Genomic DNA, 18,476 nt, shown 5'->3' with positions numbered 1-18,476 from the left:
ACCCTCCCGGGTCTTGGCTCCCTCAGGCCCCGCGTGAGCGCGCCCGCTCGACACCCAGACGGCCGCAGCTTCCCATGGCATCCCTCACACCAATGGGCGTCTTGGCGGTAATTGTGGGAAATGTAGTTCAGGGTGGGCAGGCTCGGGCGCGCTCGCAGACCACAATCCCCAACAGGCCCCGCGCGTCCGGCGTCGCTTCACGTAGAGTCTTCGCGGGGGGGCGGGGCGTCCCCAACGGCTCCCGCGGCGGTTCGAACTCGGAGCAGGTGGGGTTCGCTAGTTTCCCGCGTGGTGTGTCTGGGTTTCCACGCTTGAGGTCCGGGTGAGGGTCCGAAGTTTCCGAACGCAGCGGAGAGCGCGGCGTGCGCCGTCGTCGGTGGGTCTCTCTCACGACTATGACTTGGGCGGTGAGCGACTGCCCCTGGAGGGTGGAAACCCGCCTACCTGAAGGAGTTTTGTTCCTTTCCCTGTCGGTACGCTCGGATGCGTTTCGTCTGGTCCTCGCCCTCGCTGCGCACGCTGCTCTGCAGGGTTGTATTTTAGTTGACGAAAAATCGGAAAGGAAGCTGTCATGTTTTCCTCCACTTCTTCCAGATGAACGAAGGGCCAATTCTGTCAAATTGAGCGTTCTTGGTACAAGACAATACTATGTAAAGCCATGACCTCCTTCCAAAATGAGGAATACTTTTCGACTACAGCCCATCTTTTTACATACAGGGAGTATAATGAACACTTGTTTTTCGGTGTGATGGGTGTGCGTGTGTATACCTACAAAAGCATTGTTACTAGGGCCAAAAGAAGGTAGGGCCTGTCGGTAGCATGATGTGCTTTTCCACGTATGTACAGTCAATGAAACTAGACTTCATAACTACTGTCAGTTGAAGGGAGGAGGAATCTTTATTTATTTAATTTATTTATTTTTAAAAAAATGGCCGCACCGCATGGCAGGCGGGTATCGCTGACAGGTATCCATCCTGCGCCCTCTGCAGTGGAAGCGCAGAGTCTTAATCGCTGGACTGCCGGGGAAGTCCCAGGAATCTTTTTTAAAGATAATAAATGGCCTACTAGGAAAATGAAAATATGTTTGCATAGCAAACGTTTTCACTGATACTTCAGAAGGGTTAGAGAATTCTTACATGAAAATATACAGAAGATGTTGGACATAAACCTGATTTAGTCGAAACAATGTCGAATGGCATTTTAGAATTTGCCTAAATTTTCCTAACCCTTTTTTCTTTCACCATCCTGTAGGGAACTAGAGATGTTGAAAAGAAAGCAGAATGGAGACCTGAACCATTGACTTGTGTTTGGGAGAGTCTTCTCATTTAAGCAGAAGCAAATTTGTGGAAACAAAAGAGGAAAGAGGATAGAAACATTTTCTCTACTAAGATTCCATAGCATCTCATTTAATTTCCTGCCAGTTTCTTCCAATAAGGTGAGAGTTTTCTTTTTAATCTTCCTCCCTACATCTGAGAAATTTTGAGTGTGGAATGAATTTGTCATATTATTTTAGCTAGATGAGGGGAAGGAAGGGCAGTTTAGTAATCATCATTTATTCACTGAAAATATTGAGTTTCACTAAGTGCTTTATAGTCCTGAATATAATACACAGAACTCCTAACCTTTTGGAGCTTGAGATGTGGTCAGAATTCTAGAAGGGTGATGAAAGAGATGCTACAATGACAAAGGTAAATAGGATCTGAAAGAGGAATGTAATTTTAAGATTATGCAAGAAGATGTATAGGAGTAGTAGAGATTATAAAGCCTTCATCTTAATTGTATTATTATATTAATTCATGATAATTATGTATATTAATTAACAGTAAAATGCGGTATTTTATCATGATTTTTTATGTGCAAAGCTACTTAGTAGAGAATCTCACAACCCTTGAGATACCCATCAGTTGAAGAAACAAAAGCTTTTCTTCATATATTCCTGTGAGTTAACCTGCTAAATGTCATTTTGATCTCTGTGGTTGTGATGTGAATGTGAGTGTGTGGTTTCAAATTTTATAACCATGGCGAATGGGAGAAGGGGATAAGCTTTCTGTGGTAATAAATTACCTTTAAAAAAATATGAGGCCTTCCCTGGTGGTGCAGTGGTTAAGAATCCACCTGCCAATGCAGGGGACACGGGTTCGAGCCCTGGTCCGGGAAGATCCCACATGCCACGGAGCAGCTAAGCCCGTGTGCCACAGCTACTGAGCCTGTGCTCCACAACTACTGAGCCCGTGAGCCACAACTACTGAGCCCATGTGCCACAACTACTAAAGCCCGCACGCCTAGAGCCCATGCTCTGCAACAAGAGAAGCCACTGCAATGAGAAGCCCGTGCACCACAATGAAGAGTAGCCCCCGCTTGCCGCAACTAGAGAAAGCCCATGCAGCAAGAAAGACCCAACGCAGGCAAAAAAAAAAAAAAAAGAAAAAAAAGAAAATATGCATGACTGTAATGATACCAGTTTTGTCAGATGTTCACAGCTGTAACATGATTATGTAAGTTTGAACACTTCATATTGAAAGTCTGTAATAATTAAGAAAACTACAGTGTGACATAATTAAAAGATCTTTGGATCCTGATGACCTAGGTTCAAATATTGGTTCCACCATTTACAGTTTGTGTGACCTTGAGCAAGTTATTTGTCTCATTCTTAGTTTCTTCATCTTTAACATGGAATAAAAACACTTAGTTTACGCAATTGTTAGAAGATTAAAGATGCTTAGAAAAGGGGAACTTTAATAACTAGTCCCTGGCTATAATGAAAAATTGATTCACTGAAATTCTGTTGAACTTTCCATTATAGCTTAACATGCTGAGAAATTCATTGTTGCTAGGTGTTTTGTTTCATTTTGCTTTGTTTTAAATTAACCATGAAAGATTTCACAACATTTGAAATAGAAAAATAATGAGTTAAATTTTATTAGTGTGAGAGTAGTTTGACTGACACCACAGATTCTTTCAGGCAAGGTATAAGAAATTCATTTCTTTTTTTAGGAAATGGAGTCTCGTTCCTCAGACTACTATAATAAAGACAATGAAGAAGAAAGTTTGCTGGCAAATGTTGCTTCCTTAAGACATGAACTGAAGATAACAGAATGGAGTTTGCATAGTTTAGGGGAAGAGTTATCTAGGTGAGTGAGTAAAATTACGTGTACAATTCTGAGTAGGACTTTAACTTATGAATGTAAAATGTGTGAATATCATTATTATATGATGTGTTTCTGATGTGTCCAGAGTAGAGAATAATGTTCTATAATTAAAAAAATAATAATTTGAGTATAACTTTCAGTTTAGGAAAAAGAACTATTAGAGAAGCATTTATGTATTAAGACCTTTAATATATTAGGACTCAGTCCCTGGTGGCACAGTGGTTAAGACTTCGCCTGCCAATGCAGGAGACACGGGTTCAGGCCCTGGTCCGGGAAGATCCCACATGCCGTGGAGTAACTAAGCCCATGTGCCACAAATGTTGAGCCTGCGCTCTAGAGCCAACGAGCCACAACTACTGAGCCTGCGTGCCACAACTACTGAAGCCCGCCTGCCTAGAGCCTGTGCTCCGCAACAAGAGAAGCCACCGCAATGAGAAGCCCGCGCACTGCAACGAAGAGTAGCCCCCGCTCACCACAACTAGAGAAAGCCTGTGCGCAGCAACGAAGACCCAACACAGCCAAAAATATAAATAAATAAATAAATAAAATTTAAATAATATATTAGGACTCAGAGTATAAAATATATGTGTATGGGCTTCCCTGGTGGCACAGTGGTTGAGAGTCCGCCTGCCGATGCAGGGGATGCGGGTTCGTGCCCCGATCCGGGAAGATCCCACATGCCGCGGAGCGGCTAGGCCCGTGAGCCATGGCCGCTGAGCCTGCGCATCTGGAACCTGTGCTCCTCCACGGGAGAGGCCACAACAGTGAGAGGCCCGCGTACTGCAAAAAAATAAAAATAAAATAAAATAAATGTGTAGGCTTAATTAATCTTTTATTATTATGACTGTTTTTTGAATCTTAAGTAATCCTAGCATAGAGGCTCCAGGAACATAGATTGCTAGTTTAAAACTAATTATGGTTTATTTAAAAATTTAGTTGAAATGCCGTAAGTTCATTTCTGGAATCTGATTTTCAGCAACATTTCAGGTGCTTTTCTTTCTGTTTTCTTATTTAATGTATAGAAATTTAGAGTGAATACTTAAAGTACCTAAGAACTAAAATATATTTTTTCTTTTTTTTCTAGTGTTAGTCCACGTGAAAATTCTGATTATGCCTCTAATCTCTCAAGGTCTGAAAGGCTCGTTCTGGAAGATCTTTCTCAGCCTAGCCAGCTTGGACTTTTGAATTACTCACCTTATAAAAAAGTTTGTAAAATGCCCAATAGTGGTACTGATTTTCAAAAAAAGCCAAGAGATAAGGTTATTATTTTTAGACCTGCCTACTTAAAAGTAGTTTTAGTTTTAGAATTGTCTACTTAAAATACTTTTTCTTTGAGTTTTTTCTTCAAATACCTTATTCATGTTTTCCATAGTTTTTAGTACTCCAGACTCTTTAAATTTAAAATGGTTCTTGTTCTGTCCTAACCAGAGAGCAGTTATTTTGGTGTATTACTCTATTTTAAAACTTCTATATTTATTACCTTTTTGCAATTAAATATCTTGTTTTCTCAAGTAAATTGTAACCCCCTTGATTTTAGTACTGTACCATGTATGTAATAGATAATCATGGCTTATTAAGTGGTTAAAGTGTACTTACTGTTTAGCCTGGATCAGGTGCTCCATTCATTATCTCTAAATTTTGTGGATGATTTTAGACATCTTTCCTTGTCTTGAACTCACTCTCTCTTCCTCTTTTTTATTTGGCCGTATTATCTATCTCCCTATGTATACTCCTCTTCCTTACTCAACCCTTTTATCTCTTTTTCCACCCTCTTCCTCCTGTTTTTTATTACCCCGTTGGCAGCATGCATATATACATATGGTTGCATATGTACATCATACTCTTTCTTGATAAAAATTTCCTCTTCCCACTTCAGAAAGCCAGCAGTTGAGAGATTTTCTTTTTGTAAGAAAGCTGCTTGATGAAGCTATCTGAGCCTACATTTTAGAAAATGAATTCAAATTCCATGTCTACAAAGATTATGTAATTTTGGGAAATTTGATCTCTACCCTAATTCAAATTGCTGATTGTTTTTATTATATATATGCCATCATTGAAATCATTGTGTTTTACCCTAAGCAGAATCACAAGTTACATGACAAATCAGAGGGGGAAAAATATTGGTAATGCCTATTAAAGATAAAGGACTAATCTCTTTGATATGTAAAAAGCTCCTAGAAATAAGGAAAAATTATCAACCCAATGGAAATATGGGCAAAAGACATGAATGGAAAAGGAAATTAAAACAAATAAAAAGATGTTCAATCTCAGTCATAATAAGAGAAATTCACTACCAGATTATTAAACATCCAGATATTTGACACTATTTTGTTGGTGATATTAGGGGAAAATAGGCATTCTCATACATTGCTGGTAGAAATGCAAAGCAATACAGCCTCAGTGGAGAGGCATTTGGTAATATTTACCAAAACCACAAATGCGTTTACACTTAACTTGGAAATCCCATTTCTGGAAAAGTACCTGCATAAGTACAAAACAATTGTTTGTCATAACAGAAGACTAGAAGTATCTCATTTGTTTAGTTGGTTGAATAAGCATGCAATAGAAACTGCAGCTAAGGGGGTTAAAAAAAAAAAAAATAGGAGTTTCTCACTGAATTGATTGTGGAGAGATTGCCAGGATATGTTGTTCAAGTGAAAAATGCAAGGTGCAGAAGAACATACATACTCCTCTGGTTTTGTATTAGGAGCTATTGGGGGCGGGGTGGGTAATTTGTATTGCTTGTATATGCGTATGGAAACACTAGAAGACTAGGTTTAAGATCCTAACTTAATTAATGACTCTCCTATATAAGGAGTTTCCTATTTTTTGCTGATTGATGTTATACAAAAATTTATAAACAAGAAACTTGTAAAAATGGTTACCTATCTACTAAAGATGGGAATGATACTTCTGTATGTACTTTTTAAAAATATATAATGGGCTTCCCTGGTGGCGCAGTGGTTGAGAGTCCGCCTGCCGATGCAGGGGACGCGGGTTTTTGCCCCGGTCCGGGAGGATCCCACGTGCCGCGAAGCGGCTGGGCCCGTGAGCCATGGCCGCTGAGCCTGCGCGTCCGGAGCCTGTGCTCCGCAACGGGAGAGGCCACAACAGTGAGAGGCCCGCGTACGGAAAAAAATAAAAATAAAAAAATAAAAAATAAATAAAAATATATAATTCTGACTCTGAATTGCATAGATATATTATTCAAAAAAATAAAATTAAATCATGTTGTGAAAACCTCAACTCCCATGAAAATTAAAATAATTTATTGTAAAATATATATTCAAAAGAGTATAATAGAAATATACAAATGGTTAAATAATAATTTATCCATTTTGTTGTTTGTGGGCATTTCATTTCTTATCATTTTTATGTCTTTAATCTTCAGGTGCAAAAGTGTAAAAGTTTCTATCAGATTTATACCCAGGAGTAATATTGTTGAGTCTCAGCATGTTCAGCTTTACTGGATAATACCAAGAACTTTTCCAAAGTGTACCACTGTTTTCCAGGCTGAACTTATTTATGTACATGTTCACCAGCAGTGGAGGAGAGAGTGCTGATTGTCTCATATCCTCACCAACACTGACTGAGTATCTTAACCCATTTTTCTGAGCTACTTAGTCATTTTATTGATAATTGTTCATTTCCATTAATTACATGTAATGCTTAATGAAATAATTCAAAATAAATTGTTCTTTTTCATTTTTCAGATGTCTTTTTCATCTTCTACCCCTGTGGATCAGGAAATCAAAAGTCTTCGAGAGAAACTTAATAAACTTACGCAACAGAATGCTTGTTTGGTCTCACAGAATCATTCTTTAATGACTAAAATAGAATCTGTCCACTTTGAATTGACACAGTCAAGAGCAAAAGTATGTTTCTTGAAGTGGTGACTATGTCAACAGAAAATAATTGTAATCATCTTAAGATTAATAATTGGAGAAATATTCCTTGTATTGCCTTAATGTGTTATGTATAATAATTTTTATTATGATATAGTATCAACATGTTATAGAATCAAATTTATGTGAATTTAATATCTGAAAATTATTTAGGGCGACTTGTATAGCCTATGCATTTAGATAATTCAGAACTTCTTAAAATCTTAAGATTATCAATTCGTGTGGTTTTACTTCATGTACAAAGGAAATATATAGCTTATCTTCCTTTTTAAAATAATACATTCTCATTGCTGAAAACTTCAAAAATAGAAAAAAGAAAAGGGAGAAAGATAACCCAGTTTCCACCATCTAGAAACTGCTTTTATTGGTTTATTACATAGTTAAATATTACATGTTTGCATAGTTTTTTTTTCCTGGAATTGTTTTATACTTCTTACATAGTTTAAGCAGTTTTGGATGCATTTACGTAGCTTTACCAACAATCATTTTTAATATGACTTCTTTTTTTAAATATTTTATTTATTTATTTATTTATTTTCCTTATTTTTTTTGGCTACATCAGGTCTTAGTTGTGGCACACGGGACCTTTGTTGAGGCATGCAGGATCTTTTTGTTACGGTACACAGTCTGCTTGGGTTTCTGTTTAGTTGTGGCGCTCGGGCTTCTCTCTGGTTATGGCATGCAGGGCTCCAGGGTGCGTGGGCTCTGTAGTTTGTGGTACGTGGGCTCTCTTGTTGAAGCGCACGAGCTCAATAGTTGTGGCGCACGGGCTTAGTTGCCCTGCGGCATGTGGGATCTTAGTTCCCCAACCAGGGATCGAACCCGTGTCCCCTGCATTGGAAGGCGGATTCTTTACCACTGGACCACCAGGGAAGTCCCCAACAATCATTTTTTATGGTAGTATTATGTTTCCTTATGTGAGTATACCATAATTTAATTAATAACTCTCCTGTTTAAGTGGTTTCCTATATTTTTCTGTATGATTGGTATACAAAAAATTAGAAGAAACCAAAATGTCCAATAACAGAGACATGGTAAAGTAAATTATGATATATCCATATAATGGATTGCTACCAAGCTTTTTTTTTTTTAAGGAAAATGCACAGTTGTTTGACTTTTATAGAACTTTGTAAGGTTTAAATGATATATGTAGAGGCACTTAGAATGGTATCTGCACAGTCAACTCTCAAAAACTTACCTAAAATATTTAGTGGTAGAAAAACATTACAGAGCAAAACACATACACATACATGCACACACAATAATCTGTTTTGTTTTTTATAAAACGAGCACGTGTCTATGTGTGTGTATGTATATAGATATACATATGACATATATCAATATAAGGACAGTAGGACTGCTCCACAATATTGTTGATAACTTTGGAAACGATTGGAGGGTCATAGTGAAACTTTCACTATTTACTTTTTAGATGTATTGTTTTAAGTAGTAGAGTTATGGGAGGTCTTTATTTTGTACTTTTTGAACAAAACAAAGTACTGTTGAGCCTAAGGAGAAAAAATGCTGCAGTGAACATAAAACTTTTTTGGTGTTTGGGATTATTTCTAGGTTAGATTTCCAGAATGGTCAAATCACAGGGAAGTAATTTTTTCAGGCATTTATTGCACTCTGTCTACATTCAGTATTATTTTTTTAAACATATCTGTATTAAATATCTTTGAGGGAAAATTATTTTGTTTTTCTTGATTTCTTAAGAAGTTTACCTTTTCAGTGTGTTTGTCATTTAGATTTCTTTTGATGTGTCTGTTTACCTTTTCTGTTTATTAATTGTATTTTAATTATTTAATCAACTATAGGTTCTTTTTAAAGTCATAGAGGCTTAATTATTTAAAGTCTAAGAGATATTAAAAGAGTTTTGCTAATAATTACTGAACTATTAGCATTTTGTTCCTTTCTTTGAGCATGTAAATACACCAGTGTTTATTCTAGGCAGTAAGACAGATATTTGTGTTTTACTTCCCATCTCAGCATTTTCTAAATTGCCTGATAAAATATTTTTTAGGGAGGCTGCCTTTTCCAGGGCAGGTCTCAGCTTTGATTTTGCATATGTGCCACTGTTGGAAACCTTTTGTTGAAATTGCCCATTGTACCGATCAACATATTTATAATTTACCTTTTAGCAGTGTCTGTACAGTAGTTACACTTCTGGAGACTGGCATCTTGTTCTCTGAGCTTATTGCCCTTCAGACCTGCTGCCCAGCTACTCTCCTGGGACTTCTCTTTGATGTTCTTCTAGGTTGGGTCTATTGTTTCCTTGATCCCATGTCATTTTTCTTGGTTTACTCTTTCTTTAGTTGGAGCATGTTTCTAGTACCTTCCTTGTCTGTCTGAAATGTCTTAAGTTCTCCCCCACACTTGATTGAATTCTAGGTTGAAAATTATTTTACCTCAGAATGTTTAGGACATTGCTTTCTTGTCTTCTATCCTCCAGTTTGTCTCTGAAGCGTCTGATGCCATTGTGAATTACTTTTCCTAGTGGATAATATATTTTTTCATTTGTTTTTCCACTTATGTTTTTAGGAATAGACGTCTGTTATTTATTGTGCTGGGTACATGAAGACCCTTTTAGGCTGAAATCTTGTGTCCTTTGGTCCCTGAATTTTTTCTTATGTAATCTTTGATAATTTTCTTCACTCTGTTTTCTTTCTTCTATCTTTCCTAACCTGGATTGGTACTCTAAATCTTTCAAGTTTTTTCCTGGTATTTTCCATCTCTTTGTCTTCCTGTGATACTTTTTCTGTGATTTCCTCAACATTGTCATCCTATTGAATCTTTTATTTTTAGCTTTCATAATTTTTCATTTTCTGGAGCTTTTTCATGTTCTCTGATTGTTTTGTATTTAATAACATCCTGATGCAGTATCTTCTCATAGCTCTCTGAAGATTTAATGATTCTGTGTGTTTGTGTGTGTGTATATGTTTGCCTGGCTACTGCCAGTTGCTTTTTTCTTTTGTTTTGACCTCTGACTTCTGTGATAGAAGCTTTCAGATATTGGTGTTTTGGCTATTTGTATTTAAGAGAAAGCACTTAAATGCTCTTTGGAAGCTCTCTGTGCAAAGGTGAAGTTTGTTGTCCATTGGGCTTCATTTGTTGATGATGGTTGAGAAGATGGCTCTTTTGTAGGGAGATATCTCCCTTCCCCCATCCAACATCCATATGTGAGGTCTTTTTCTTTGGAGGTCTTGAGTTTCTCCAGCAAAGAATCCTTTGATTTCTTACCTGTGAGGTGGCCCCAAATGAGGTGGGGTAGGAAGCTAGAAGCTGACTGTTCCTTATTAATCTCTGTTTTTAACTCTTCCTCATCCCTGCTCATCATTCCATGTAATGTCTCAAGAGTCTCAAACCTTTCCTGTTCAATTCTCCAGATAATGATAATAACTTTCTATCTCTTCTTGGTAGGCCATCATGTGACTCTTGGTGTTCTGAGAGTAGGAAAAGGAGGGACTTATCAACAGAGTTAGAACTATATCCCAAGTTATCTATCTTCGACCTCATCCCTGCCCTGTACTATTATCTCATGCTTCCTTTTTTGGGGGGGATAATTAGTTCTCTTACTGGTATTCTTTTCCAGACACCATTTAGGTTGTGGATTTCTACAGTCCTACACTCTTCATATTCCAAGTTGTAGGATTACTACGCTTTTCTGTATTTTCTAGGTTTTCTCTAGTAAGTATGTATTCTAAAATTAGCTTTTAAATAATAACAAGGTTCAGTAAGTATTTTTATGTGATTTAAAATGATTTGGTCTTTGAAATTTCATTTTCTAATGTATGTGAAATTTATCTTTTTAGATAAATTTATCTTTAAATTAGTCTGTAGAGGTTCTCTTTTTTCCCCCAAATAACTAACCAGTTATCTTGGGATGTTAAGTTGAGGGTAATGGCAGGAGCTTACATACTGAGACTGGCTTGTGATGATGACATGCCCATATAAATTGATAGATAAGATGAGCTTCATAAACAATGAACAATGACTGGGGAGTTCTACTGAACCTCTGTCAGATGGTAAAAGAAACTAAGGACAAAGTCGATTAATTTATTTTGTGAAGAAAGTACTCTAAAGGTTTTTTGTTTTAGGTTTCTATGCTTGAATCTGCTCAACAACAGGCAGCCATTGTACCAATCTTAGAAGAACAGATTATAAATTTGGAAGCAGAAGTTTCAGCCCAAGATAAAGTTTTGAGGTAAAACTTACAGCTTTAAAATATTTATTTTCTACTCTTACTTTTTGACGTATCTTGTTAAAATTTGTCTCCCACCCCAATAAATCCATATTGGTGTATAGACTGTCTTAGTTAGAACTTGTTGATTCTGTTTTCAGTCCATCATAACTCCTCTTGGCTGCAGGATACATGCAGTATATAGGGGCTAAAAAAGACTAAATCTAAGCTGAGATGTTTATTTATGTGTTTTCCTTAATATGAACTTGTTCGCTTGTTGCCCTACATAGTAATATGTACTCAGTACTTGTACTTCGATGGGAGTTCAAGAAATAGAATACAAGGAATCAGGCACTTTATAATTTATCTTCCTCTTCTGCTATGAGTAAAATGAGAAATATATGCATACTAAATAGCATATTGCTCCATTTTAGTGATTCTCAAAAGAGTAGTTCTGGGACCAGCAGTATGAGCATCATCTGGGAACTTGTAAGAAATGCAGATCTCAGTTCCTGTCTCAGACTTATGGAGTCACAAACTCTGGGAGGTGGGACCCAGCAATCTGTGTTTTAACAAGTCCTGCAGATGATTCTGATGCACACTAAAGTCATCTCTCATGACCATCAGAATTTCGTAATTTTCTTTGTAATACATATGTTAGGTATTTTATATTTTTGGTTGTTGTGAATTTGTTCTTGTTCTGTTCGTTGATAGTATATAGGAAGGCTACTGCTTTTTGTATAATACTATAATTATTTTGTAATTGGACTATTTGTCATACCTTTAATTAATTCTAATTTTTATTTTGATTCTCCTGGGATTTTCCAGGTAGCTAATGATATTATCAGCAAAAAAAAAGAATTTTGTCTTTCTTTTCCAAAATTTATACTTACTACTTTTTCATTTTTAGCTTTTTGCAACTGTCAGAAAAATCACTGGATATAGTGGTGATAACAGTCATACTTATCTAGTCTCTGAAATATATCTAATACTTCTAGTATCTAATCATTAAATAGGATACAATCTTTTATTTCAGATATATTTATCATCTGATAGAAGTATCCTTTTATTCCTTATGAAAACTAATAGTTCACAAGTGATGAATATGCCTTTTCTCTTTCTCTTGTTAAATATTTGTTTCTCTTAACTCAGTGATTTAAACTAATAGAATTCCTGATGTTGAACTATTTCTTGCTTACCTGAAATAATCTCTTAAACAGCCTTTAAAAGTATCTTTATTTTATAGAGAGGCAGAAGATAAATTAGAGCAGAGTCAGAAAATGGTGACTGAAAAGGAACAGCGTTTGCAGAAGTCCCAAGAGGAATGTATAAAGCTGAAGGTAGACTTACTTGAACAAAGTAAACAAGGAAAAAGGTATGTGTTTTTAAAGCAAATAATTGTTTTTGTAGGGGAGAAACGAAGAATATAGTACCTGTTTAAAATTCTACTTAGTGTGTGAAGTGAAAAAGTTCAGAAATTTGGCAGTAGAAAATTTAATATTCTTTTTTGTCCGTTAACTTTTTAAAATTTTTGATTAAAAATTTCACGTGTGGGGCTTCCCTCGTGGCGCAGTGGTTGAGAGTCCGCCTGCCGATGCAGGGGACACGGGTTCGTGCCCCGGTCCGGGAAGATCCCACATGACGCGGAGCGGCTGGGCCCATGAGCCATGGCCGCTGAGCCTGCGGGTCCGGAGCCTGTGCTCCGCAACGGGAGAGGCCACAACAGTGAGAGGCCTGCGTACCGCAAAAAAAAAAAAAAAAAAAAAAAAATTTCACGTGTGGACTTTATGGTATTGGCATTTTGAATTGGGATTAATTCCTTAAAGCCCGATAATGATTATCAATGAAATGATACTTATTTCTGAAATTAAATAAAATTCATGAGAAAGTGTGGTTGGGTCTCCCTTTAGGAATACATAAGTAATGCAAAAATATCTATTTTGTATAAACCATGTCTTAAGATAAAGTTTTCTAGTTAGCTTGACCATATAACCATTAACTTTGAATGTTAACTTTTAAACTAATAAAGATGAAAAATTTTTTAGTTTAATGAGATTTTACAATATAATAATGTAATTATAGCAGCTTTTACACAGGGTAAAATCATAATTTGCATTTTTATCTTCTCTGGCAACAAAAATACGTTTTAAAAATTTATTCTATGATATAAATAATGTTATGAAGAAAGTGTGTTTTGAAAAGTTGTAATACATAGATAAATATTTGTTTGTGTGTGCATTTAAACTTCTAAAAACTGCTCAAAACCTATCTATGTCATTTTTTCATTAAAATGAGTTTGGAAGAACATTTTCTCAGCAGTATTTGGTTAATATAGTTTAGGTTACAGTATATATTTGGTAGGCAATATTACTTAGTGGAAATGTTTAGGTTTTGGAGTCAAACAGCCAGTTTTTACCTCTAAGTGACTTCGTTACCTTGGAGAAACTATTTAACCTTCTTGAACCTCAGTTTGTTCATCTATTAAGTCAAGATGATATTGTCTTGATGTGAGGAATAAATGAAAAAAGAAATGCAAGGTGCTTTGTAAATAATCAACACTAACAAATGTAGCTATTGTAAAGGTAAACTGTGTGATTAAATATTCTGAAATTCAGACTTTACTTACTCAGATGAGCTTTTTATACATGATAATTTAAAATAACAAGATAATAATACATGAAGACAAGCCTTACAATGTAGCTTAAAAAAAGTACAGAGAAAGAGTGACTAGTTCTCTCTGTAGAACTTATACAAGAGATGATTTTTAGGGTAGGGTATTGACTACGCTGTCATAAGGTGAATAAGTAGGGATGGACACGTTCTGGACAGTGTGTGCAAAGTCATAGAAGTATAAAAGAACATCATTTCTGAAGAACACTAGGAGTTTTGTATACTTATAAATGGACAGGTGTGGTAGGATTTGAGGAAAAAGACAGGCTTGGTCCAGACTAAATGGCTTTGTGTTTTATGCCAAAAGATTTGTGTTTTAACCTGGAGAGGATAAATAGGCAATTGAGATTTTTAGGTAGAGATGTGACATGAAGACTCCTGGAGCTTTTTGAAGAACTAGAATGAAGATAGGCATTCTGAAAATGAAAGATCAAAACCTTTGCAAAGACTTTTCTTTGGGTGATGATTAATCATAATGGATTAAAAAGCCAGTATAAAGGCGGAGGTTGTTGAGCTTTATGCTGTTTTTAAGAGACATACTTAAAACATAAGGACACAGGATAAACAACAAAGTCCTAACGTATAGGACAGGGAACTATATTCAATATTCTGTAATAAACCATAATGGTAAAGAATATGAAAAAATATATATATGTATAACTGAGTCCCTTTGCTGTACAGCAGAAATTAAACACAATATTGTAAAAAAAAAAAAAACCACATAAGGACACAGAAAAGATGAACTCGGATGAAAAGAAATGTTTCAGGCAAATAGTCACCAAAACAAAGTAGGTATAGCTATATTAATATCACACAGAATAGTTCTAAGTGCAACAAGCATTACTAGAGTTAAAAAGAACTCATATATATAATGTTTAGGTAACACTTAAGCAGGAAGCTATAAAGATTCTAAACTTCTATTTATCTAATAATTTAGTCCCAAAATACTTAAAGAAAACAAAATTTCAATGAACAAATCTGTAATCATACAGGGAACACTTTTATACATTTACTAGAATTGTGAGATTAAGCAACAAAAAAGTAAGAAACTGAAGAGTTGAGTGATTAATAATCTTGATCTAATGGCTGTATGTATGGAAGCCTGTAGCCAACAATTTGAGAATTCACATCCTTTCAGGCACTTGTAGAACATTTATAATTTGTTACCTCACTCTGCCAGAAAGCATGAATTTTAACAAAGATAAAAATATTTGTGTCATACATATCACCTTCTCAGACCACAGTATAATTAAGTTATATATAACAACCCCGCCCCCCCACCCCCAAATCATATATGTTTGAAAATTTAAAATCAACCTTCTAGCTACTCTTGGACCGTTGAAGAAATTGTGAAAATTAAAAGACTTAGAGCTGAGTGATATAAAAAATATTGCAGCTTGTGGGCTGCAGCCAAAGATATTCTCAAAAGAAAATTTTTAGTCTCCTGTGCATGTATTAAAATTAGTATGTGAGGGACTTCCCTGGTGACACAGTGGTTAAGAATCCGCCTGCCAATGCAGGGGACCTGGGTTCAAGCCCTGGTCCGGGAAAATCCCACATACCACGGAGCAGCTAAGCCTGTGTGCCACAACTACTGAGCCTGCACTCTAGAGCCCACAAGCCACAACTACCGAGCCCACGTGCCACAACTACTGAAGCCCGCACACCTAGAGCCTGTACTCTGCAGCAAGAGAAGCCACCACAATGAGAAGCCCACTTGCCGCAACTAGAGAAAACCTGCACACAGCAGCAGAGACCCAACGCAGCCAAAGATAAATAGATAAAAATAAATTTATTTTTAAAAATAATAAAATTAGTATGTGAATGAGCTGAAACATTCAATTTATGTAGTCAGGAAAAGTACATAAAAGAAAGAGCTTGATCAAAAGAAAAATAGGGGCTTCCCTGGTGGCGCAGTGGTTGAGAGTCTGCCTGCCGATGCAAGGGATGCGGATTCATGCCCCGGTCTGGGAAGATCCCTCATGCCGCAGAGCGGTTAGGCCCGTGAGCCATGGCCGCCGAGCCTGTGCATCCAGAGCCTGTGCTCCACAACGGGAGAGGCCACAACAGTGAGAGGCCCGCGTACCGCAAAAAAAAAAGAAAAGAAAAAAAGAAAAATAGAATTAATTAAATAATAAAGATAAGGGTGAAATAGAAGACAAAGAAACAATAGAGAATCCCCAAAACCTAAATCTGGTTCTTTTCACAGTGACCAAGGTAATGGGCATCAGACAAGATTAATCTAAGAGAAAAGGCATAAAAACCAATATTGGAATTGAAAAGGAACTCCTAAGTTACAGATTTAGCTATGATTTAAGAAATAAGACCAAGTACTATGAACCATTTTAGGATAATACATTTGAAAACTTAGACTAAATAAATGATTTCCCAACAAAGTTAAGTTTAACAAAACTAACTTCAGCATAAATTGAAAACCTTGGGGATTTCCCTGGTGGTCCAGTGGCTAAGACTCTGCGCTCCCTGGTAGTCCAGTGGCTAAGACTCTGCACTCCCAATGCAGGGGGCCCGGGTTTGATCCCTGGTCAGGGAACTAGATACCACATGCCGCAACTAAGAGTTCGCATGCCCCAACTAAAGATCCCACATGCCACAACTAAAGACCCCCGCGTGCTGCAACTAAAGATTCCACATGTGGCAATAAAGATCCCACGTGCCACAACTAAGACCCAGTGCCGCCAAATAAATAGTTAAATAAATGAATGTTTTAAATAAATAAATTGAAAACCTTAATAGTTGTTTAGCCATTAAAGGTATTGAATCAATCATTAGAAATTTCCCCACAAAAAAATAAAATAATCAAAATGATGATGACGAAAGGAACAGTTCCATTATGGCACATGGTGGCTAAAATGAAAAAGACTCACAGTATCAAGTTTTGAATTTGTAGAGCAACTGGAATTCAAATATATTTATAGTAGGAGTATAAATTGGTAGAACCACTTTGGAAAACTATTTGTCAGTATCTACTAAATCTAAACATTAAGTCACCCTATGATCCAGCATCCACTCCAACAGAAATGAAGACCTGTATCTATCAAAAGACATGTGCAAGGATGCTCAAAGTAGCTTTATTAATAATTGCTAAGTGTTCATCAACAACAGAATTAATAAATATATTCATTCATATTCTGAAATATATGCATCAGTGAAAAAGAGCAACTATAGTTCTTTAACAACAGGGACAGATACTACAGATGTTAAGCAAAGGAAGCCAGATGCAAAAGAATACTGTGTATTTCCTTAAGAAATCAAGAATAAGCAAAATTAATATATGGTGTTAAAAGTCCAAATAGTGTTTACCTTTTTAGGTGAAGAGTATTGACTGGGAGGGTGCACAAGGGAGCCTTTTGGGTGCTGGAAATGTTCTATATTTGATCTGGATAGTAGTTATGTGGGTACATACATATGTACAAATTCATTCGCTTAAGATGTGAGCACTTCACTCAATAAAAAATCAAAATAACTATAAGTTAAATCTGAAAAAATCTACAGAAGATAGGTACAGTCTTAATGGAGGTTTAAAAATGTACTCAGGATTTGTTGTAATCAGGTATGGCAAGATAGACATGGAAGTGGCTGTCATAAATGAAGACGTTTTTATACTCACAGATTACTAGAAATAGGAGACATGACATGTCATGTAGAGGGGAAGTATCAGCGTTGTTCAGAAGGCAGAGGGAGTTGGGAAGAAAATATGAACAAGAGGTTTTACTGTGGTTTCTGTAGGAAGAAACGGTTGAGGTAGGGTATTCAGCCTTCGGATTGGCTAGTATGAATATTCTCAGTGGGCAGAAGTGTAAGACTGTCCTGAGTGGTCTAGTACCTGGTCCTGGGGTGATTAGGACAGGAGAATATTAGCCCGGTGTGTAAGAGCCAGATAGAGGAATGGGGAGTGGGCTCTGGATTGCTTAGTTTGTGTATGAAAGGTGCACTCCCATGTGCAAAGTTTATTAATCTCTGAGAATTGGCTAGCCCTGGGCAGGCCAGTCTTCCTAGGGTCAGTAATGCCCCAGATGTCAAAATATCAGACTAAAAAGACATACTTAATACAATGGAGAAAATAATAAAGCTTCTTTGAAAGCCTTAAGAGAAGATGTAACTAATGAGGTGTATACCATTTTTCTGGAAGGGAACCTAGCGTAAAGGTGTCAGTTTTTCCCAAAATAGTTTATACATTCAGTACAATTCCAATCAATGTCCCAACAAAATTTTTGGTAGAACTTAATGAACTGACCCTAAAAATCATGTGGAAGAACCAATGTCCAAGAACAAATAAGGTACTTTTGAAGCTGTAGACCAAGGTAGAGAACATGTCTATAGATAACAAGACTTCTAAAGTTATACTAATTAAGTCAATGTGATATTGGTATAGGAATAAGCAAAAAGATCAGTGGTACAGAACTGAGACTCTTAAGCAAACATGCATACAGTGGAATCTTCATAATGTAACAGGTGGCATTACAAATCAGGGCAAAGGATGGAAGAATCAATAATTAAGATGCTGGACAAACTGACATCATGTGTTTCATATGTGATATAGTGAGAAGGGTA

General features: G+C 36.6%; 1 protein-coding gene across 5 annotated transcripts in view; it reads left to right on the top strand.

The window, feature by feature from the left end:
- The window catches only part of CCDC18 (coiled-coil domain containing 18), a 136,286-nt gene that overhangs the window by 695 nt on the left and 117,115 nt on the right, over positions 1-18,476 (top strand). For 2 of the 5 annotated variants that reach the window (XM_081226547.1, XM_081226548.1), the window contains exons 1-7: positions 122-376; positions 1,252-1,435; positions 2,995-3,131; positions 4,234-4,408; positions 6,863-7,024; positions 11,152-11,258; positions 12,481-12,609. In XM_081226547.1, coding sequence (XP_081082673.1) covers positions 2,998-3,131; positions 4,234-4,408; positions 6,863-7,024; positions 11,152-11,258; positions 12,481-12,609 — 707 coding nt within the window. In that variant the 5' untranslated portion in view covers positions 122-376; positions 1,252-1,435; positions 2,995-2,997. The other 3 variants (XM_081226545.1, XM_081226546.1, XM_081226549.1) reach the window with 3 other exon arrangements.

The sequence above is a fragment of the Mesoplodon bidens genome (assembly GCF_964165515.1).
Source record: "Mesoplodon bidens genome assembly, chromosome: 2".
NCBI classification, from domain to species: domain Eukaryota; kingdom Metazoa; phylum Chordata; class Mammalia; order Artiodactyla; family Ziphiidae; genus Mesoplodon; species Mesoplodon bidens.
The sequence above is the reverse complement of the archived record's forward strand: the minus strand, read 5'-3'. Positions and strand labels throughout refer to the sequence as shown.